Source organism: Stereum hirsutum (genome assembly GCF_000264905.1).
Source record: "Stereum hirsutum FP-91666 SS1 unplaced genomic scaffold STEHIscaffold_26, whole genome shotgun sequence".
Classification (NCBI taxonomy): domain Eukaryota; kingdom Fungi; phylum Basidiomycota; class Agaricomycetes; order Russulales; family Stereaceae; genus Stereum; species Stereum hirsutum.
In genome coordinates, this window is record NW_006763156.1 from 108,588 (window position 1) to 131,050 (window position 22,463).

General features: G+C 50.0%; 5 protein-coding genes across 5 annotated transcripts; 4 read left to right on the top strand and 1 right to left on the bottom strand.

Moving 5' to 3' along the window:
• Positions 1 to 436: 436 nt before the first annotated feature.
• Positions 437 to 1,961, top strand: STEHIDRAFT_69453 (uncharacterized protein; the record flags this gene model as incomplete). The annotated part of the gene is made up of 4 exons (XM_007311334.1): positions 437 to 889; positions 926 to 1,075; positions 1,129 to 1,249; positions 1,345 to 1,961. 4 exons carry the CDS (start codon positions 437 to 439, stop codon positions 1,959 to 1,961), a joined length of 1,341 nt encoding a protein of 446 aa, XP_007311396.1.
• Positions 1,962 to 11,653: 9,692 nt separating this feature from the next.
• On the top strand, positions 11,654 to 12,546 carry STEHIDRAFT_69435 (uncharacterized protein; the record flags this gene model as incomplete). The annotated part of the gene is made up of 4 exons (XM_007311333.1): positions 11,654 to 11,768; positions 11,834 to 11,888; positions 11,968 to 12,223; positions 12,274 to 12,546. The coding sequence occupies 4 exons, from the start codon at positions 11,654 to 11,656 to the stop codon at positions 12,544 to 12,546; spliced, it is 699 nt and encodes a 232-aa protein (XP_007311395.1).
• A 2,104-nt stretch (positions 12,547 to 14,650) lies between these two features.
• STEHIDRAFT_150951 (uncharacterized protein) lies at positions 14,651 to 15,749 on the bottom strand. Its single transcript, XM_007311361.1, has 3 exons — positions 15,500 to 15,749; positions 15,273 to 15,400; positions 14,651 to 15,182 (listed from the first exon to the last, which is right to left on the bottom strand). Exons 1-3 carry the CDS (start codon positions 15,661 to 15,663, stop codon positions 14,923 to 14,925), a joined length of 552 nt encoding a protein of 183 aa, XP_007311423.1. The 5' UTR covers positions 15,664 to 15,749; the 3' UTR covers positions 14,651 to 14,922.
• Positions 15,750 to 17,885: 2,136 nt separating this feature from the next.
• Positions 17,886 to 19,589, top strand: STEHIDRAFT_173099 (uncharacterized protein). Its single transcript, XM_007311362.1, has 3 exons — positions 17,886 to 18,114; positions 18,503 to 18,630; positions 18,726 to 19,589. Exons 1-3 carry the CDS (start codon positions 17,987 to 17,989, stop codon positions 19,127 to 19,129), a joined length of 660 nt encoding a protein of 219 aa, XP_007311424.1. The 5' UTR covers positions 17,886 to 17,986; the 3' UTR covers positions 19,130 to 19,589.
• A 500-nt stretch (positions 19,590 to 20,089) lies between these two features.
• On the top strand, positions 20,090 to 21,667 carry STEHIDRAFT_173100 (uncharacterized protein; the record flags this gene model as incomplete). The annotated part of the gene is made up of 1 exon (XM_007311363.1): positions 20,090 to 21,667. The coding sequence occupies exon 1, from the start codon at positions 20,117 to 20,119 to the stop codon at positions 21,665 to 21,667; it is 1,551 nt and encodes a 516-aa protein (XP_007311425.1). The 5' UTR covers positions 20,090 to 20,116.
• Between the last annotated feature and the right edge of the window lie 796 nt (positions 21,668 to 22,463).

Sequence of the window (22,463 nt, forward strand, 5' to 3'; positions counted from 1 at the left end):
AGCCGTCGCTCTCCTAGGGAGTTAATTGTAATCGCAAAGGAACGAATGGATGTTTGTACAAAATCAGATTCAGGAAGGCGCAAAGTATGTACCCGCGAACATGTGGAATCCTCGAGGTGCTGACTGTTCATACATATCATATCATAGGACCTCTAACGATCCCACTCTGACCGAATTCTGACTTCCCCCTTCTTGTAACCACCGAAAGGTTATGTCCGAACGTTGTGCATGACCCCACACCTATCGCTGTCCATCACCACCATACACTCATGACCGCTCTGCTCCTGCTTATCGCATATGTGACAACAACCCGCCTCTATGTTCCTGCGTAGATGAATCGCATTCTGAGACCTAGCCTCCTTCTCTCGACGTATCCCTCCTCCAAAACCAAGTATCCTCGTACTCATAGTTTCGCCACCATCTCACAACTTGTACCATGAAACGCATCATTATCGCCTACGATGGAACTGGCCAATCCGCCAGCCACGGCGACTGGTCCATCTACACCAATGTCAACCGTCTCTGCCATGCCCTCCTCAACTCACCAGACCTCCCTGTGCAGCAACTGGTCTTCTACGTCTCCGGCGTCGGAACACAAGATCTCGGTCTAGGAGGATTTGGTACCGTTATCCAAGGAGCATTGGGTGAAGGCGTGGAAGAGAACATGGCGGATGGGTATGCGTTTATAGTAAACAATTACCTCCCCGGGGACGAACTATTCGTATTTGGGTTCTCGAGGGGCGCATTCACAGCGAGGGTTTTAGCCAATATCGTTGCGCGGTTGGGCGTGTTTTCTAAACCCTATTCGTGGGAGTTCAAGGACGCGTTGTCCGAGTATAAGAAGGGCAAGGAGGCGTTTGAGGCGTTTTTGGGAGTCCTTGGGAAACGGGTGGCAAGGGATCAGACGGAATGGGAGAAGGATAAGGAGAAAGGGGTGTATATTCCAAGGCTGTATGAAGTGAAGGTGAAGGTTGTTGGATGTTGGGATACGGTTGCGAGTTTGGGGATCCCGTGGCGGCCAACGTCGAATGCTGGAGGTGTGTCGGGGGATTATGAGCATTTCGATGGTGGGCTTGTGAAAGGCGGGGGCTACCACTATTTATTGCAAAAGAAGTATAGACTCACCAGTTTCTGTTTCACCATTTCATAGGTATCGAGAATGCGTTCCATGCACTCGCCCTGGACGAGTGCAGAGGGCCATTCACGCCCACGATGTGGTACCTTCCCACGGATAAAGACGCCGCGAACTGTAAGCCACAACCATAAACCCTTTGACTCCATCCCCCGGGTCTTTCTACCTAGTCACATGATAAAAGCCTGAGGACACATTCCCTCTCTCCCCAGGCATCAACCTAAAACAAACATGGTTCCCGGGCGTACACAGTAACGTCGGGGGCGGCTACCCCGACCAGGCCTTAGCTGACCTGAGCCTTTCCTGGATGATCGACCTGTGTCGACCCTTTCTCTCCTTTGACCTGGCCAATATCAACCTTGAAATCGATCTCTCACTGAACCCGTGGAAGATCAGGTCAAAGAAACGGATGGCGCATAAGGACGGGCCGCCGGATGTTGAGTGGAAGGGGTGGGCGTGTGGGAAATGGTATGATTCGTATAAGAATGGGAAGACCTGGAGCTGGAAGTATAGGACACCTGGGATGTACGAAAATGAGAGAGAACTGGAGAAGGGGGATACAAATGAGACTATGCATGCGTCCGTCAAGGCGAGGTGGGATATGTTGAGGCCCAGCTGGAGACCAAAAGCCCTGGAGGGCTTTAGGCCTGAGGTGATCGAGGGTGGGGGAATCGAGTGGGTGAAGAGGGACAGCAAGGGAAAGGAGTTGTTGATGATCAAAGAAGAGCCATTTTTGAAGCGAGAGCCTGCGAAGCCTGATTTCAGCGCTGAGTGGATGTTGCGGTATACGCCTATTACTCCGAAGCCTTCGGAGCAGACGTCCACGTAGGTTGGCACTATCGACACAATCCTTCATCTCCTCTTAGTATAAACATTCTAGCCTGTGTTTCTTCATGTAACAGTCATCCGGTGTTAGAGGCAGATAATAATACACGAAGGTCGATGAAGAGGGGCAAACGAAACCGACCACTGCTCTAGTCATTTCTTGACATACTTTATCAATGCTTTCACAACATAGGCAACTAGTCCGATTTCTCATCATCTTATATCTTTCGAGTTCCCTCCTGAAAGATACCAAGAACAGGCAATCATAATCAGCTGGATCTACGAGGAGACTATCGACTATGTCCTCCATGAGGTGGACAGGTTACTGTAGTTTTTCGCGCACAAGTTCGTGTCCCGTGTCCCATGGGGGCCGCGAACGAACTTGTGCCGCGGGACAGTCCCACCCCATTGACGTGCACGGAACTTGTAAGTAGGACAAACCCAAATTTGACCCAAATTTGACGAAAATGTGAATATATTTTAGGCTCCTTAATTGACCTCAGGAAGGCCTCCGAGACACACTTTGGGCTAGATTTTGCTACTGGGTGAGCTCTTCCACCAAAATTCAGAGGTTAAATGCCTGTTGAACGGTTACGAAAGGTCGTCTCCCTGCAAAAGCGTCGATGTTCACGAACATTGTCCCTTGTCCCGGTCTGCTTGCGAACCGGGACACGAATGGATTATGTCATCTCGGCAACGGCCGAGGGGCGGTGGCGTGAACTTGTGCGCGAAAAAGTACAGTACACTGGACGGTATGATTTCTGTTTGAGAGAGACATGAAGTATGCAACCCCGTCATGAATTGTAAGTATAAGTATGTGAGATTTTCCGTCTGGATGAGGCGGACGTACATCTTCGGAAATTGTTTATATCAGATCGTAATGGCCGGCAGTGGTTTCCACAGTCGATACATATTTACATACTGTAGTTTTTCGACCAAGTGTTCGTCACGCATCACGCAGAAGGCGTCGACGAACAGTTTTGGTCCCGGGGTCACTCATACACACGGGTTCACGAACAGAAAATCGTGACGAATCTGCGCTGAAAATCGCCCAAAATTCAATTTTTGGGTACTAACACGAACAATTCCGCTTGTTCGTCACGCGTGGCCCGCACGAACGAACCGTGGCCCAGCGGTGGTCACGGCTGACATAATTATCCCACGAACACTTGGTCGAAAAACTACAGTATGTGTTGTTTCACAGAATAATCTTGCCAGTAATCCAAAATATTGTGAAGAACTTATTCGCGACGTGAGGACAGGAATATAGCAAAAGCCCCTGTCAATGTTATGTGGACTGTCAATTGAGTCTGAATAAAGTTACTTTTCAGCTAACTTTTCCCCGCCAAAAAATGTAACGGTTCTTACTTTTACTTTTCCCATGCTTGGTGTAAGTGACATTTCTTACTGTAGATTTTCGACCTAAAGTTCGTCCCCGGTCCACCGGGACCGCCGAACTGAACCTGTTGGGGGGACAGTCCACTGTCCCCTCCCCTTGTGACATTCCCATTTGGGTATACTGTACTTTTTCGACCAAAGGTTCGTCACGCGTTCTCCGCGTTGATGAACCGAACAAAATACTGTGTGACCTCACGCATAACACAGGGTGAGCGAACAGTGACCTCGGCAGGCGCTTGCGCAAAATAATCATTTTCGCAAGCGCCTACGTTGTTTTCTGAACCATTTACGGGTCCCGTCACGCTCACGCACGGCTTCTGAACCGTGACCCGGGCGAAACTGATGGGTGACGTAAATTCTTCATGAACCTTTGGTCGAAAAAGTACAGTATTTGACGGAACATTTTCTATGTTTCCTCAGAACCTGACAAAAAATCAAGGGGAGCTGACAAATATAATGAATAACCTGGACCTGGTTAGTTAGTTAGGCCCTCGGGCCTCTTAAAAAAATTTTGGACCCCACCCTGAAAATCGCCAAAAATCGCCAAAATAATACATTGGGCTGGGAGCGATGTAGGTATCATGTGCTGATGCTAATTGGATTATTATAGAACCATTTTATGGGCAAAATGTTGATGACTGGGTCAAAACTAGAGTGAAATAATTAAGAGTTTCGCCGTTGGACAGTCTTACGCAAAGCTCAGACTGGTAAATTGAGTGTGATCGAGCAGCCATGCATCATGGAAATATAGAAGCGTAAGGTTTGGGCTCAGAGGCTAGGGCAGGGGAAGATCGACGTCAACGGCGAACATAACCTAGCCTAATTCAAGTGCAGATTGAATGATAGACTGATTATAAATCACTTATACTTCATTCCCCAAAAGAAATAAAGAGCGGAGATTCTTCTGATTGGCTCAGAAATATTATTTAAATCATTTAAATATTAATTACAGTTAGTTAGTTCACCCCTCGCCTCCCTTAAAAAAAAAATCAACTCCCAGTGTTTCATTCAGGATCTCAGCTCCCTTTGCAAAAAATACACTCAAAAAGGTAATCGTCCCCTGTCCCCCGAGCTCAATGAACTTCAGAGGGGGACAGGCTGGATTTGGAGGGTGAAGTTCTCACGCCACTGATGAACTTCAGGTCGAAAATCTACAGTACTTCTCGCTTGCGTTAGTCTGATTAACACGGTTAAGCTTGCTCAGCTTTACCACTCGTACGATTTACATACCATGTGGTTTTTATGCGCATTCGCCGCTGCCTTCGGTCCACACCGTCCACCGGACTTGCCAATGCCTTCCGGCAACATCAACGTCTTGTCGGACGCGGTCCGTTAGACCTGTCAAGACCTACCAGTGGATAATAGAATATGTGATCTGAGCTATATATCTCCTTATTATGGCACATCAGGAAAACCTGATTTGCTACGTGGTCACCGCCTGGGTTACGTAGCTCATGTAGCACTCTGTAGCCTTCAGCCAGGTATATGTAGCACCCGTAGCACTCTGTATCCCATGGCCAGGTATACATAGCCCATGTAGTGCTCGGCAGTCTTCAGCGTGAGGTCTGTATCACACAGGGTATCTCAAAGCAAACAATACTACTGTAGACCTCAAAAATGTCACATAGGGAAGCCGATGTCTGTACATGCATAGACCGGGATATATACCGTAGGTAGGGAAATATAGGGAGTAGCCATTCGAGACAGGACCAGAGATCTGACAGATGTTTCAGGAGAAAGAGGGTAAAATGGTTGATAACTCGGTACTACAGGTTACATAGACAAAGTGAAGGCCAGACACCGAACTTATTTGTTTGAAGCAAGAGTGCTCATATCGAGATACACACCGTCTCTGATCAAATTGACGGCACTCTTCGTCTCACTACAGGACCGCGTTTCCCTCCCCTCCCGGTCATAATTCCTTAGTACGTCACTACCAGCTATGCACCGTTCTCGTGAGATTGTGACAGCTTTTGTCAACCTGTGTTTGAGCCCTGCGAAAGAGACGGTAGCCTTTGGACAAATTGACGTCGTTGAGGGTTGTAGATCAGATATATCCGATGGCCTGTCCCAGATTGGATTGTTGAAGTGCCGAGAGGGTGCAGTGGGCTGATAGGCCAAGTAAGTGCCTACAGGTTCGATCGAGACAAAGAAAGAGTCAGGACGAAGTCGAAGGCGGCGAGGTAAGAGGACGCCAGCCGTGCGAGCCTGCCCTAAACAATCACGTGATTTTGTTGACCGCCGTTTCCGGAATCGACGACGCGCGTCTCTTTTCGCCTGCCACATCCTTCCTTCCATCGTGTCTCTCCCTGTCCCTCCGTTCCACCGCGTCTCTCCCTCGTTGTTTACCGTCAACAGTTCCTTGATAACGTTTCCGGCTGCTGTACTGGCATCAACATCAAGAGGGGTATTACCGCTTCAGGCTTGTCGAGATCAAGGGCATCAGAGTCTCGTTGGGTGCGCCCTTCTTTGCGTTCTCCTCCGTCTGGGCTGGCATGATTGCCTTGCCTTTCATTTTCCTTATCGGAGTGTTGTTATGGCATGGCATGGGCTCAAGACTGCGTGTTGAAAGTACGTTCCTTCCCTCCTGTCCTGTCCTTTCTATATCTCATTTTTCCTTGTCACTCCTCTCGAGATTGCAGGTTAACCCAACAAATGTATCTTAGTGATACACTCTCGTAGGTAGGCCTGCCACCTCACACTTTGTTTGAATGTGCCACGATACTTTACTTACATTGGTGCTCGCCGGTGGCTGCTCATGCCACCCTGCAGTCTCCTATCTGGCACCTATAGTATAGACTAGTCGTGTATCGGAAAACCATCGCAAACTGAGGGTCTAGAGTGTTGTGTCATGTAGGATGTATGGGGCCCCGGCAGTGAACTCTCTCAAGGTGCGTACGTCCATTTTGATTAATGTTTTGTCTATTGTTGTCGCGCTCTGCGTAGAGAGCTGTAGGGCAGGATTTCTCCGGTCTAACGGACAACATAGACTTGCGTGTCGCATTCGCACGGCAGTATTGGTGTTCTTCTGACGGCGATGTGAGATGTGAGTGGTGATATACATCGTTTTGATAGTTTGGCGTGGAACTGCGCGGGGATTGTATATTAGAGCCTTAGTTGTCGTGAGTCGAGTAGTCTCTGCATGTATAGGGTACTGTCTGCGACTCTTGTTCCGATGCAATACCAGTACATTTTGTGCACTGTACAAGCATGTCTGATCTCGGAATCAATCCAGTAATAAGAGGATACAGATCTATATGTGGTGCTACGAGCCTGCTATGGGTGTTTTATGTAGTGCTGCAGAGGTCTACTGTAACCGTCACTGAATGCTACATAGTGCTACGGTGGCCTCGCTGGAGGCTACGTGGTGCAATGTACAGGGGGTGCGCGCAACGGGGCTATCCGGGCTCTGTAGCCTCCGTAGCGCCACATAGCGCGCCCGCTTTTTCCTGATGCATATATGTAGCGGTTCACATCAGTTTCGTTCATCATCCTGAAAATGAAAAGTGTGAACTCGAAATCTCGAGTGTGGTGCTAGATATAATACTCAGTTCACATTGAGTTTGGATCCCCGAGACGGGTCTACTCCTGCTCTCATCTCCGCCCCCCTTCCTGATGGCCTCTGTTTGGGAGCTACGGTACGTGGGCCATCCACCAAAGTGTGTGCTGTTTCGAACGATGTCAGTGAACGGGCAGAGGCCGGAGGAGGACCCCCTCGCATCGAAATCACGAGTGTGAATTGAGCTTCGAGGCTCCAATGGGACGAAATTGCAAAGTATTGAACCCATCGTGGGTTTGGTTCACATCGCAAAAACGCGATGTGAACTGCTACATATATGCCCTATTGTGCGAGACTCAATGGCGATAAAACCGACTGGAGAGGCATAAGCTAGAACCCGGAAGTACGTACATGATATATAGATTTTAATGTCACACCGTGGATTCAGACGGATCAGAAGAGGATAAAAAATAAGGTAGTCTACGTACGGTTTCAACAGTGCCTCTGTCCTTCTCGTACACCCATATCCACCATTCGTAAAGGACGTGTCGCCGTGAACATTGCAAAGGGTCAAGAACAGTACCATCAACATGCATAGCTTCTTGATCTGCTGGGCCACGGGCAGAAATACCAATAAAGTCATCTCAACAACGATGCTAACCGCTTGTATATGAACTATAAACACGAATGGCGTAGATGGGTGACTCGGGCGCTGTCAGCACGTTTCCCTCTGCGGTGGCCATGATGCGGTCGGGTTGATATTGGGTGAAAGGAAGAGAAATGACGATAATATTGCAGCAGGAGTTTGCGCGGCTCGATGTAACACTCGGATGCATCCAGTGAGCCTAGTCATGCCACGGTCAGGTTCCCGAACCAGGTGCAAACCTGAACCTCTTGAACCTGACCGAGGTTCGAAGTTCTTGTTCAGCCTTTTTGGGAACCGGACCACTGAGTCCGGTCCGAGGTTCGATGAAGTCTTGAACATCGGAAGAGGGTTCGCCGGCAGTCCGAACCGGCCCGAACCACTGAACCTGGGAAGACGACGTCATCGGCATGTGGCTACAGCATGGCGGTGCGACGCGTACTCGACTCGCGCTCCCATGAAGAGCAACGCGCTCTTCGACTCTTCGACGTGCTCTTCGACTCATCCATGTGCTCTTGCACTGCACCCTCACTCAGTCGCGTCATCTGTAGACTCTCTATGACCGACATCTCTCTAGGGAACACCAATGAACACCAATAGGTAGCACTAGGCCCTCTCCAAGCTCAATACAGAGGTAACACGTGTCGGTGTTCCAGATCGTCGCACTCGTTGCTGAAGTATCCGGGCAATATACTGCCTAGTACCCAACCGAGTACGTCCAGATGCTTTCACCATTCGTCTCATAGCAACGAACATCAACGGCTAATATCCTAAATCTCAGATGTTCGACTTTTTTTGAACCGAAACTTACGGGTGACCAGCACGAGCCAACATGCAGCCTTCACGGTCATGCTCAGTGCCGTCCGGTATTCGGAGGGATGACGACAACAACTATCTGACGAATGTTCGAGGAGGTTCGATGGAAGTCTGAAGGCTTGATATTTCTGGGTATATAAGGTGCGTATGCGCTCACTTTTTTGTTCGTCGTTCATTGCGAAACTAACTTCAACCACAACCACTCGCTCTCCCTGCCTCCCATGTCTTCTCAGAACACCCCGGTCACCCCCATTACTCCGGTTCCGGTGAAGACCGCCCCTACGCGGCTCGATCAGTGTGCCCTTAACGCTGATGGAACGCTGAAGGACGCGTCCGAAATGGAGTGGTTCAATGACCCGGACGATGAGCATCCCATTGGTGCCATCCCCTCCATGTCTTCGTCGGCTACTGGTCCCAACGCCGGAGAAGCGAAGAAAAATGCCTTCGACGTCCTCGGAAAGTCCACTGCGAAGCCCGCCGTCATTGTCGCTGGCCAGCGCCGTTCGAGTAGGCCTCACAAGCCGCGCATCGACCCCGACAATGCGGAGACACTTCACCTGAGCCGTACGTTTATTCTTCACCCACCACTGCTCCGCTCGTCGTCATGCTAAACTTTATTTGTCTCCAATAGACAAGGCTGAGTTTCAAGCCAGAGCTTCTGACGCACTCGAGGCCAAGCTTGGCAAGCGTGTTCGCATGGACAATGCTGTCGTCAAAACTGCAGGTCAGTCAGTTGATCATCTCCTTTTTTATCCCGTTCACGTCATTGACATCTTGATCCATAGCCGTCAAGATAAAACGTCGCCGTGTCGTTGACGATAGTGAGCCCGCCGTAGATGTATTGAGCCTCAATGCAGATGCGGAAACCCTCTCTGACGGTCTTGGACTCGAAGAGCTCGTTGAGAACCCGCCCGCCACGGACGACGATTTCGACATGCACTCCATGCCCGACCTTGAGGAGGTTAGTGACTCTGACGACGACGATGACGAGTTCCAGGAGAACGGGGAAGGGGGTGAGGACGAGGCCGAGGATGATGAAGATGGTGAGTGCGAGAATGAAGAGGATGGAGAAGGCGAGGATGAGGATGAAGAGGGCGAGGATGAGGGCGATGACGAGAACGAGGATCCAGATTCTTATGCGAATATGCGCGCACACGCCGAAGCCGATCGAGAGGTATATTTGACTCCTTTCTGATGCATTACAATATATACTTATATATGCTTGGTAGGCTCGTCGCCCAAAGAAGAAGACCGAGGCCACCGCTGACATCCGCACCATCTTCCTCGCAGAAGATAAAGGTCATCGCTGCGTCATCTGCAAGTGAGTAGCTCTGTTCATGTATCTTCTACAATACTGATACTCGTCCGTTACAGGAAGAATCGCCGCTCAAAGACCCTCTTTCGAGGAAACGTTACTAGTTGCCGCACTCACATCGCACGGTAAGTCTCTTTTGTACAGTATTCCTATCATTTCTATTCCACTCACAGTATTTTTTCCAGCAATGTCGACCACTTCATGGTGTATAAGAAGAAGTGTGAAGAGCTCGGGATCCCGATGAACTCTCGGGCAATCCCAGCGGCCATCAAGAACGCCGCGTGAGTTTGCTCTACCTGTCGCCTCAGTCTCCCAAGCTCACAGTGTTTGATCTATCGCACAGGAAAGATGTGCAGACGACACTGGATGTACATCTCAAGGAGACTCCGAAGACACGTCCCGTCACGCGGAAAGGACTCATGGAATATATCATCGAGCTCGTTGTGGTGGACAGCAAGGTAATTGCATCAAACCATTACCCGCCTCATTCAGCTAAACTGATTTCTTACCCCAATACAGGCCCTCTTGCTAGTCGAGAAGGGCGCGTTCCGACGCCTTGTCCTATACCTCGCAAAGAACCTCAAGAATGATGATATTCCAGGTCGGACAGCAGTGCGAACAGAGATTGTGAGCAAAGCCGAGCGTGTTGTCGACGTCATCAGGGATAGTATGGCGGTATGTGTAATTGACTCCCCACTTCAATATCCGAGACATGCTAACACACTTTCAGAATGCACCTGGCCGACACTCGTTCACGTTCGACATATATACAAAGCACGGTGGCGACCCGTTTCTGTCACTCACCGACCACCGCATCACCGTTGATCCAGAGAATCCGCACAGCTGGAAGCTCGAATGCGACCAGATCGGCTTCGAGCATGTCCCAGGCTCCCACAATGGTGAGAACATCGCCAACGTTGTTGTGGGGGCGCTCGACCGCTTTGATATAACCGCTGATAAGGTATAGTACCCCAATTATCTCGTCTCTTCTTATGCCGTGTCGAACCAACATTATTGTTCTAGGTCGGCTGGTTCACTGCGGACAACGCTACAAATAACGACACGGCCATCAAAGCCATCGCCCGTGTCCTCGATGCGGAAGGTGAAGACTTCGATCCCAAGGAGCGTCGTATTCGGTAAGCGTCTCATAAAAGTCTTTCATCCGGTTCGCTGATGTATAATTGCCGACAGTTGTATGGAGCATACACTCCATTTGGCCGCACAGCACTTCGTCAGCACATCTGCGCCTGCGCCTGGTCTTGCCATCTTACAGCGAGTCCACGATGTCCTCGACCGCTCGCTTTCAGACGCTGAAGCTTTCAATCCCGATGCCCTTGATGACGAACTACGAGAGATGGGATTTGACCCGAACTCTGAGAACGAGCCGATCCCTGAGGGCGAGGAGGCGGCTGTACCCTTCAAGGCCACTGACACAATCGGAAAGGCCATGGCTCTCATAAAGCAGGTACGTTGCATTGCCAAGTATTGTTGCACGCTTACTAACTTTGCGAAGATCCGCATGTCTCCACAGGCCCGTGAGTTCTTCCACAAGACATGTAGGGAAGAGAATGTTCCTACACTGGAACTATTGCTTTGGGTGCGGACCCGGTGGGCCTCTCTCCACAAGTTCCTGGAGAGGATCTGCCTCCTGAAAAAGGTAATCAAGTTCATCCCTCCGTTCTGTACTGTCAATTCATTTTAGTTCTATAGGGTATCACAAAGTTCATCCAGCTTGCAGACGACAGTGACGAAGTTCCGAACCTCGCAAAAGGCAAGAACGGAGTCATTCGCCAGTACTCCGACTTCAAGCTCAGTCGTGCAGAATGGGCCAGGATAGATCTTATGCGGGAAGTCCTCCAGGTACATACTTCATTTACAATCTATCTGACAGCTCGAGGCCGCTGACCTTTGAACATCACTCTATAGGAGCCTGCTACCGCCCACGAAACATTTTTGTCGGAGTCAGAACCTACACTTTCGAGGGTCATTCCGACCCTGGAGTGCCTGCAGACAACGTGGGAGGCTATGGCGGATGATCCAAAGTTCGCCGACCTCGCACCAAACATCCAAGCGGGCCTGGAGAACATGCGTAAGTGGTATCGGTCAACCGATGACTCTGTGGCGTACTTTGCGAGCATGTGTTCGTATTTCTTCTTTCTCTCATCATTTTATATTCTTTGCCCTGATGACTCTATTTGTGGATAGTCTTTGATCCGAAATGGAAGGACCGGTATGCACGCAAGATGTGGGATGAGGATGCGTTCAATACTGCAATGGACCGTTTCGGCACTCAGGTATGAAAAGTGCCTGTTCATTTTCGTACTAATCACAACTGACAGCATTTTACAGTACGATGACTATTACAACGCTTTCCAGGACAGCTTATTGGCTCGGCCTATACCCTCATTCGCAGGCACCGCATCTGCCACGGCCGCGCCACCTGCTCCCACCCAATATGGAGCGTCATGGATGGCCGCCGCCGTTGATTCCGATGACGAGAATGGACTCACTACCGCCGACAAGCGCCTTGAGCTGCGCAACTACCTCTCTGCACCACGCGAGAAGGATGCGACTGATATTGTCGCATGGTGGGGTGTGAGTAGCGTTGATCATCCTTCAGTATATGTCTACTAACTTTATCTCAGCTCCATTCCAGCACCTACCCTGTCCTCGCGCGCATGGCCCTGGATTATTTGCCTATACAAGGCTCTGCCTCGCCATCAGAGCGTGCCTTTTCTTACAGCGGTCTTGATGATGTTGCGCGTCGTAACCGTATTAATCCGGTTCTCTTCTCAGCGTTACAGATTCTCAAGGGAGCGTACAGGAATGGAAGGATCTCGGCATCCAAGGAGGTGGCTGAGCAAGCACGCAAACTTTTTGCGGCAATGGATATTCTCGAGGAGTCAGATGACGAGTAGTTTAGGGTTTCAGGGTTTTGGCTGTACTGTTTGTGAAGTTGTTTGCTCTGTAGGTGAATAGAGCATATTTTGGTGATTTTGAAGCTTTTGAGTGAAGTTTTGTGGTCCTGAACCGGGTGCGAACCTGAACTGGACCGTAGGTCCGGTTCTCAAATTCTCATATGAGGTTCAGGTCCGGGTTCAACCTCATACTGCACTGGACCTGGGGTCCGGTTAAAGGTTCATTCGAAAACAGCTCTGAACCGGACCGAACCGGACCCCGGCATGACTAAGTGAGCCCATAGCATCACTAGAAAACATCCAGTGTCATAAAAGCTTACAAGTGAGACCAACAATGGGTCGAAGTTACTGTACTTTTTCGACCGTAGGTTCGTGGGAGTATTTGGTAAGCCGTGACCACCACTGGGCCACGGTTCGTCTGTGTGGGCCACGTGTGACGAACCAGCAAAATTGTTCGCATTTAGGCCCGAAATTGAATTTTTGGCTATTTTCGGGGCAAATTGGTCACGGTTTCTTGTTCACGAACTCAAGTATGAGCGTGACCGGCTGGCCAAATATGTTCGCCGGCACACCCCTGAGTGATGCGTGATGAACCTACGGTCGAAAAACTACAGTAGCCAGAAGTTAGGACAGTCACTTTGTGCACGTGACCATGACTTAGCATCGCCGCACGCATGAATGCCCTGAGTTGGTGCTCTCGTTGCATACTGAAATTGACGGAGTGATCATAGAGCCTTCCAAAGTACTGTACTTTTCCAACCTACTGTTCGCCCCCTGTCCCCCCACCCCACCGAACCGGACACTTTTAGGGTGACTGTCCCCCCTCTCTCCGCCCCAACAAACAGCTAGGGGGGACATGCTCGTAATTCAGCAAAATTCATAATTATAATGAAAATCAACGAACATATTCCGATTGATGTTTTTGCACTGTTTTGGCCGAAATTTGCTGATGATTGTATGCTCTGGCTTACCAAAATCCCTGAGCACTCAGATATGAGTGAAAAATCTTCATCCAGTGCCCTGTAGTAATATTTTTGTGGTTAAGACATTGAACAGTGTCCCCTGTCCCCCCGGGCTCGACGAACAGGGGGACAGATGTGTGGTGCCAGGCCGGCAAACTCCGGGAATTTGAAATCGAACAGTAGGTCAGAAAAGTACAGTATGTGTTCATGTCATAAAGTAATTTTATATACCTTTGCAGAAGGCAAAGTTCAAGGCATACCAAAGTTACTGCCAAGTGACCAATGTTACTTTCAAGTTACTTTGCACGCGAAGTTATGTAAATAATTCTCATATAATATAGGCCACCAGTTCGATCCCTCATTTCCTTCACAGACCAGAACTCGGTATGATGTTTTCGAATATTAGAGCATATATGTAGTAAATTAAGACGTCGGAGCCGCCCGCCCGAGCTCGCTTTCTGGTTGTAATAATCGGCGGACGGTTTGAATGTGCACCGCTACTTATATTCACTATAGCGAGAAGACCCTGTTCGCGACGTGAGGGCACGAATATAGCAAGAACTCCTCTCAGAATGATGGGGAGCATCCAGTAGACGCGGCAAACATGACCAAACCTTGATAAATGATATACGACCACCACAAAGTCTGATGTGGAAAGACAACAGGTCTGATGGCCGTAATTGAATCAACTACCTCCAAAGATTGAATGTCTCGATTATGTCCAGCACAGACTACGAGATAATGAAAAGCAAGGAACCCCCATGGAGATTTCAGAACCTGCACTCGTCGGTCGCCCCTCCAGAGATGAAAAACGCCATGGTACTGGTCCAAAGAGGAAGCGAACACGAACTGATCATTTAATCACTTTACCATCGCAAAGCATGTTTGCCAACGGGACCAACATGAAGCTAAGAAAATAAGACCCACCGTCGGCAGAGGTAGAATGGGAATCATTTCAGGAGGATAAACACGTATTTCCGGACATGCGAACAATATTGACCCGAAGATGCAGCGCTAGGCAGCATCAAAGCAGCATCGCACAAAAGTTGGAAACCAGCATCTTGGAGTGATGACACCACTGCTGTGGAACGCTGGCAGTAGCAGATAGCCTGAGAAACCCCGTCCTTTATGTTAATCTTCGTGTCGTTCACTCAATTTATTGGACTCATAATACCTGGAACGAGGGAGAATGAGCCAACATAAGGTATAGTAAACCACAGGGAGGAGGAGGAGGAGGAGGAGGAGGAGGAGGAGGAGGAGGAGAAACTCGGATAACACCACCTCGCAACCCAGTCGTCGACAGTTCATCGACAGGTATAGTCATCGAAGCTATAGGCATCATATTCCACGGGCTCCACCCAATCAACCCTTCCCTTCCCTTCCCTTGTGTCATTTTCCTTCACAATATTTTCCTTCACAAAACCAAAACCATCCCAGCTACTATCCCCGAAAACGCAACTAAAACGCCCATAACCCCACCCCTACCAATCAGCTCGACCCTCCCACCAGCCGCACTACTGCTGCTCGCCGCCGAACTCGCACTCGAAGCTGCACTCGAAGCCGAAGAAGAGGCACCGGAAGCGATGGAGGATGTGCCGGATACAGCTGATGATATGACGGAAGAAGCAGAAGAGGCGGGGGATGTCGCGGTGGCGGACGCCGAACCGGAAGTTACTATTCAGTAATGCGGGACGGGGCCGTGATTATCGAAAGAGTGAGGAGGAAGAAGACACGACAGAGGGAATGGACTGGATGAGGACGTACTGGAGGCGCACTCCTGGGACTGTAGCTGTAAAGCGGCTTGTTGTTCGGCAGAGGTGCAGTTTGCTTGCAAGCACGCGCTAGCAGCATCTTGGAACGCGGTGCTCGTGCAGACGCAGCTCAGCTCGGTGCTACATACAACATACCGGAACGAAACATAAGGAATTGTAAGGAAAGATAGTCAGTCACAACGTGAAGATGAGACGGAGGAGTATTAGTAGAGAACGCACAAAGACGAACAACCTCCCGAAGCGGCAGCCTGAGTGCTACAGTTGATGATACAGGTCGTGATGCCAGACGGCGCAGCAGTAGGAATCGCAGAGCTCGTGCCCGATTGGGCAGTGACGCCAGAAATGGCGAAGCCGAGAACGAAGAGAGCACCAGTAAAGATCATTTGTTAGATGCCTAGTATGTTTTACCCTTTGAAAGGCTTTTTGTCGACGTTCAAGTCAAAGGGCGGGTACGAAAGCAGGCGGGCGCATGCACTAGGGCATGACGAGGCATGGTCGAAGGGTATATATAGTCGTAGGTAAATAAATGGTGATGGACATGGTGCGGAGCAGAATAGATCAGGAGGGCTAGACGGGGTCATGGGCAGGCCGAAAGGAGGAAAAGGTCGGATAGGGGCGAGCGGCATATAAGCGCAAACCTGGGCTATAAACGGGATGCTGTTCGACCTAATTTGCGTCCGGACAAGGTCTCGTGTGTATTGTGCAAGTTCGAGACTCTGGGTGAGGATGGATCGTACGACTCTCATGTCATGGGTGGAAAATGACGGGAAAGAATGGGCCAAATGCCAAGACGTAACGCCAAAAGATGAGAGGACAAAGTCAGAGGACGTGGCGAGCTCCATGAGTTAGCTCCCACAGAATCACGAGAAGCATCATAGAGAACGGTAGAAGAGCGTAGACTCCAAGTCGGGACGTGAGCTTTCAGGTGACCAGGCGAAACGTTCTTGACTGACGGGCTACTCGTGAGACGCTGAAGGGCAGATTTGAACCAGATCAGTGTTGCGATGTATTAAGGATGTGATTAAGTGAGTTTATAGTGAGGACGATGAAAGGGAACCGGAAAACAATCTATAAAACCGTCCTCGAGTCTTCGATTCTTGACTCTAAATGAACCATAGCATCGACCGTCACTGTAAGGTTTGATGTCGAGCCACTGTGAGCTTCCAGTTTACCTTCATGTATTATAAACCTTGAAAAAATGATATCAATAGTGGGGGCCTATGGCACATTCTCGTCATACAGCTTGATTCGGAACGCCACCCCTCGAAACACTCCGCAAGCCTCGCGCTCGCCGATATGCATTCCAAATACCGCGTCGCATGTGAGGCACCAACATCATAGTGAGGTTACGAGGCTGTAAACGGATTGAGATATCTTTCTGCACCATAGCGTATCACTTCTGGATTGACCCTCCAGAATTTTGGGCGGCGACGAGTTGGCCTCCGGGGTCAGCCTTGTCGAAGGTAATACAAATGATCGTCCGTCAAGGCATCGAAAAATTCTCTGCGCAAAGCTTGTCAGTCCGAGTGTGCGAAGGCCTAGTCATTGGGTGACATTTATGGTTCGGGTGAATACGATGGCGATGGTCCTGAGGTAGAAGCAGTTAGACACTCGCTCCATAACTCTAGGCTACCAAGACGCAATCCTGAGCCTCTTCACGTCAATAAAAATGGCATCGCACCTGGCTGCGGCATGATGAAGCTTTCCACCCCTCAACGCTTGGGATGCACCGCATTCATGTCTCCGTAGATGGTTCGACTAGGAAGGAGAGCCTCGATCCAGACGCACCTCTACATCAACAAATTCTTCGATGGCGGTACGATACGTCGCGATGGCATGCCTCCTTCAGATCTAAGTGTCAAACATAAGAGAACCTCAGTGAACTGGTAGTAGCGGACCAAGGACACGACGCTGCAACGACGATGTACGGTTTATGTACGGCTCGTTGTCCACGATCGCCCTGGCAGCAAGCGGACTTGAATGTCTTTAAATTTCTGGGTAGCGGTCATATATAAATGGTATCTGGTGGGGTTTCGGCGGTCTGAAAGGCAGTACCAGGCGAATAACAGTGTTGCGAGATGGTAGGAACAGGAACGAGGTAGCGTTCTTCATGATGCTGACTCGCATGAAAGCGTTTCAAATTCGGAATGATCCGGGGTCAGAGTGATTTTATGCTGATTAGTTGCAATCTAATCTGAAGCAGCAAGGAGAGTTGAAGACATGTTTGAATTTATTATACTCATGCTGGCTCTCGATGTACCACTACAACCTCATCATATTCGCATTCTGTAGGTACGCACGAAGTTTCGAGATCTCTTGTATTTTTGTTATTGCACACCCACAACGTTCCACACCGACCGCCACAGCCTCTGCGCGATTGTCGAATGATCTCCTCGTCTTCCAGCCCTCGTAGGCGCCTGTACCTTGCTTCCATCACGTTCTCCATGAAAACATGTCGCTTTTTCTAGACTAGCGGGACGCCGATGAGTCCATGAAACACAGGCAGCCGCCTCACCGCCCCTCCCTGGCTTCCTCGTGGAAATCGTCATCATGCTCGGCGCTACATACGTATATAACGGCGCAACTGGTCCGTCATCCTTTTTTCACCCTTCTTCGCCCTTCCACCATCTTCGTCTTCGTCGAGCGTGTCCGAGCTCATTCTTTTCGTTGTTCAGACGCTTGAGCGAGTCGAAAAGACAGTACAAGATGTTTGCAAAGGTCCTTGCTGTAGTTCTCCTCGGTGTGTCGGCCACAAATGTCCTCGCGCAAACCACACCTCCAGCCTGTGCGGTCACTTGTGGGACGAGTGCTGCGGGTGATGCTGGATGCTCTCTGTACGTCCTTTCCTCCCTTCTCATTTCCATGTCGCATTGTCGAGTTCCACCTAAACCCCATGCTGATCATGTCATGTCCACCGGAATGCATTCTGTTTACCGAAACTGCATCCGTTCATCCTCATTCCGCCTTTCCAAATTCGTATTCTTCCATCGCTCAATATACTGCACCCGCCACTATCAATACCTCACGATCTATCCGTAAATGGCTCACGACACCCGTTGTCGCACAATCACGAACTTCCTCCGTCCCGATCATCCTCGCATCCATACGATTCGCCATCAAACTCGACGCCTCATCCCACTCCCAACATATTCTCAACATAAAACGCGGCGGATAACAAAACGCGATGAACTATGACCGCTATATACGCACATGCCAAAACAGAGCTGACACGAGCTGTCTCTGTGGCTCGCAGACTTTCGCAACTGATGTCGGGCAGTGTATCGGGTCGACATGTTCTTCGACGGATTTGCAGGCTGCTGCGAACTACTTTGCCGCTCTTTGCGCTAGTGGTACGTTTTCTTGTCCTCTTCTCCCCTCTCGTCGTGGCGCATCTATAGGATCTCGAGACAGCGTAATGATCTGACTGTCACATCTCTATCTATAGTCTCTACTACCGCGTCAGGATCCAGCGGAGCCACCACGACCGATGTCCCGATCCCCTCCTCCAGCACCACCGGATCCAGCATCTCCCTCACTGCACCCATCACCGTCTTATCATCCACCGTCTCCGTACCCACCACAACCTCCACCTCACCCGTGTCCTCCGCCGCATCCTCCGCTTCCTCGGCGATATCAAGTGTGGCATCCAGCGTCTCGTCGGCGATTTCGAGCGCGAGCAGGAGCGTGGCGAGTCGATCGAGTAGTGCTAGTGCGAGTGCGAGCTCGGCGTCGTCTGCGGCGGCTAGTTCGAGTGCGGCGGGGAGCAAGGTCGGGCTTGGGTTTGGTGGGGTTTTGGGGATGGGGGTCGCACTTGTGGGTGGATTAGTTGGGGGTTTGATGGTGTTGTGAGTGAGGGGATGGATGGTATTGTGAGTGGGCGATGTGGGAAGATGAACGGTATGGTGCCGGGTGCGCGAATCAAAGTGCTGGGCGACGTCGTGAGCTGTAGGTTTGTGAATAGGGTGGGGTGGGTCGATGCATGGTGGATGGATGTTGGTGGGTTGACGGACTGTATTCGGATCTTTGGGACTTTTCGGCTTATGTTTTCTCTGGATGTTGGGCTGTATGCTTCGTCTTACCGCTTTCATTGATCCTTGTCAGATTATTCGCTTAACCCTGCAGGTGTGCAGGCTCGACGGTGAAAAATCCTTCTTGATTTGGCTTTGAGCGCTATTGTCGGGTTGACGCAGAATGACTCTCGCTTCATGCGAAGAATAGCTTCGTAAAGTCGACTCACAAGCTTGAAGGTTGTATTGACATGCAAGGATTTCAGCATCCGGATGTTTCGAAAATGTCGACTACTTTTTGCCCTAGATGCTGGATCTAGTGCTTGCTTTGTCTGCTTACCCCCTTGGGTGCTTGCTGTCGGATTAATTGTTTCCTCCCGGTGTGCACGATCGACGATTAGAAAATCCCTCTCCGTAGGGTGAGATTTGATTGCTATTGCAGTTTGTATTCGCTTTTTCCTCATGCGAAGAATCATTTCGTAAAGCGGACTCGCAAGCATGAATGGTTGTATTGGCGTGCAAGGACTTGAAGTGAACGTTGAGTGAAAGAATTCAGAGAAGGAGCGGCGCCACCGCCACACGTCCCTGAACTTTTTGTGTGGCGTTGATGACGTCACTCAAACTCATTCCCTTATTTACAACGAATTTCGGGCGGAGCTCGAACAACACCTGCTATCGGACGACACTCCTTGTTTGCGACTTTCATCATCAACTGTGGCCTTGCTGTCGTACGTCGTAAGTAGATCTATTCGCTGAAGGCTTCTTGAAGTATTCCCATCTGACAGGATAAATAACGCAACAGCCAGGCTTTCAGTCCGAAAACAGATCGATGGCATCGGACATGAAGAGCGTAGCGCTTCCCTTCGAGATCCTGAGCAAAATACTCTTGCTTTGCATACCGGAGGACTACTGGGATGTACCTCCTACATTGCATCCATCAGAATGTCCTTTGCTATTGACGAGGGTCTGCCGCTTCTGGCGGGATGTGGCACTTTCCACGCCTCGTCTTTGGTCCTGTCTTGACCTACCTGGAATCGATGACCAGACGATCGTACCCCGCCTTCATCGCTGGCTGCGTCTTTCTTCTACACATCGCATGACCATACACGCATCCATAGACAAAGCGAACATGTCGCAAGACCGAGAGGTCGAGTACGTCAGAGAACTTTGCTCTCAAGCCGAACGATGGCGTGTCGTTCGTCTTCACCTCGCACATGCACAATCATCCGAGACCCTATCATCTGCACTGTCCGGTTCAACTCATTTAATTCCCCCTCCTCCTTCACTTCCTGCCTTGGAGATCTTTGAATTGAAGGTCCCGTTTCTCGGCGACGAAGTTCACGAGGGTACCGGACACGGTGCAATCAATCATATCCCTTTCCTTACTGCGCTCTCCGAGAGCCCAAACTTGTTCTCTCTCACACTCACCGATTGGTTGCCTACCCTTACGTTTTCGCCCAACTTCCTACCATCAGGCCTGTCATCCCTACGCCTCTCTTTTAGCGGCCGATCCTCGTTTAATGTCGACTGGTTCGTTGAATGCCTGTCTGGCTGCACAGGCCTCTCAGACCTCGACCTCGATGTTCCATACATCGAAGACTTCATCGATACTCGAGCCGACGAGGAACCCCTTCCACTACCCAGTCTCATTCGCCTCAAACTTAACGTATCAAAGCATGTCTCATTCGCGCACGTCGTCAGCCCATTCTCGTTTCCCAAACTGGAAACCTTATCACTCACCGTCCGCGAAGACTTCAACGATCCTTCGTTCTTCTGGCATGTATTTGACGATCTCGTCGCATGCTGCGAAGATTCCCTTCGGAACCTTTTCCTTTTTGGGCATGACCTTGTTTTCAACCACGATAGCTACTGGAGCGATATCGGTCCCAGTCTGAGTAACATCCGAGTCCTGCTCCTACATGGTACCCTCTGTTCCGACCATGTGGGAGATTTGCTGGAGGAGTTTACGATTCGTCATCACGACAACGGTCAGGTTGCTCCGGACCAAAATCTCGTTCTCATGAAAGTCTCCGTCGAGGTCAGAGACGCAGCCGTCGAGGAAGCCAAAACATTCTACGAGGTCGATCCTAGCATCAGGGAGTCCATTATTGAGGATAGCTTTTACTTCTTTCGATGCCTCGTCACGATGTCCCGCTCCCGAGCCGAATATGCTACTGCGGTCAACTATTATCCGTCGTTCAGGCTGTACCTTGGATCGAATGTTATGGAGGTGTGGAGCATATGTTACTTAGAGATGAAGCAGTGGGCAATGGTTGATGATCTAGAGGAATGGGAATCCGTCTCCGCGTTTTTCGACGAGCTTGAGGTGTCCAACAAACCGGCAGTTTGGCCGAACCGTATCTCGATGCCGTGTGAATAGTCTCCCTGTCTACTTATCACTGATACTGAGCTATATTCCTTCTACGCGCAGGATAGAACTAATGATTGTTACGCCATGATGTTTCTTGAGTTTTTTTTTCTTCATCTCGTCGCTTGGGGTCTAGGATCCGGAAGCAATCGTGCTGTTGACGGTCTTGCAATTGTACCGATCAGTCCCCGTTTCCATATTTGACACGTGGATAAAATGCGACGCCTATGCATATAGAGCAGTCGCTTCCACGTACGTGGTGGGCCTTCAAACAGGCAAGATTGAACCCGACGTACACTCTTCTCCGTCTACTTTTTTGGACCAAGATCAGCCAGTATTTGTTGTGTTCACGTCGGTCACGTAGACAACGGACGAGTACACTAGCATGGGGCTCGAAAACCAATGATACTTTTTGCGTTCCGTCGTACTCGAAATGGCACCCCGACTGGGGCCGCCTGGGCTTCCGTACTGGGCCCGAAGGCGGGGATTGCATCTGCATGTGCCGCCTGATCACTAATGCCCAGCGAAGCTTGGACACCCGCTAATACTACATCATTGTGATGATCTTGGGATGAGTATCCATCCCCAATGCTGAGATCCCGTACTTTTCTGATGCCTCGCATGAAGATTTCCAAGCACGCCGGGTGCTAGCAAATTGAGTCCGCCGAGTTATTGTTCGTATTGAGCACTGCAGGGAGCATGGATGCAGCATTATTATTTTCCTCAAGTGTTTTAGATTGAACAGAGGATATGGATATAACTCGAGGTTGACCCATTGTAGTGTGCCAAAGCACCACATATCGGTGAT